This window comes from Lottia gigantea (genome assembly GCF_000327385.1).
Source record: "Lottia gigantea unplaced genomic scaffold LOTGIsca_540, whole genome shotgun sequence".
Classification (NCBI taxonomy): domain Eukaryota; kingdom Metazoa; phylum Mollusca; class Gastropoda; family Lottiidae; genus Lottia; species Lottia gigantea.
Window position 1 is genome coordinate 3,836 of NW_008709849.1, and position 613 is coordinate 4,448.

At 34.3% G+C, this 613-nt stretch overlaps 1 protein-coding gene across 1 annotated transcript in view; it reads left to right on the forward strand.

Moving 5' to 3' along the window:
* Positions 1–448: 448 nt before the first annotated feature.
* The window catches only part of LOTGIDRAFT_175907 (hypothetical protein), a gene marked incomplete at both ends in the record, with an annotated part of 1,570 nt that continues 1,405 nt past the window's right edge, over positions 449–613 (forward strand). The window contains one exon of the mRNA XM_009062979.1: positions 449–470. Within this exon, the coding sequence (XP_009061227.1) occupies positions 449–470 (22 nt within the window). The remainder of the gene's footprint in view (positions 471–613) is intronic.

Here is a 613-nt window from a genome sequence, read left to right on the forward strand (position 1 = left end):
GAAAACTGTTTGTTTAAATATCGTCATATTCAGATCGTTCGGGATCATAGTAAGTTTCATCAAAATCAATATTGTGTTAATGAACACATTTTGACACATATAATCACAACCAAAGGCAATGAATCAAACAGTTCTTTTCCCGTCAACTCGTAATCACACCGTGTCTCATAAAAGTTGGAACGATCCTACATGCATTACATGTGAGGTTATATTGCAGAATACCTGTTAAAACGGTAACCTGTCAAAACGGTAAAAAAATTTAATAGTCAAAACGGTAACAGATCTGTCAAAACGTTATTAAGATATTTAGGTTAAAACGGTAACAAGACATTTGGTTAAAACGGTAACAGATTGACTGTATAATCCGACATCTACTCATCTTATTCCGGATCAAATCACATAAAAACAAAAGATCGGTGAACTAAATTCTGCTGATTGATCACCGCCAATGACTTCGCTTCAAGATCAAGGTCATTGCTTTTAGATCAAATGGCATTGGCATTATGAACAAGTGCCGCGCTCTTCGCAGTAATATTTAGCTATGAAATTTGGTTTACGTCGAACAACAATAAGCAGCATTTTAAAACGTAAAGAAGAATTTTAAAAAAGTTGC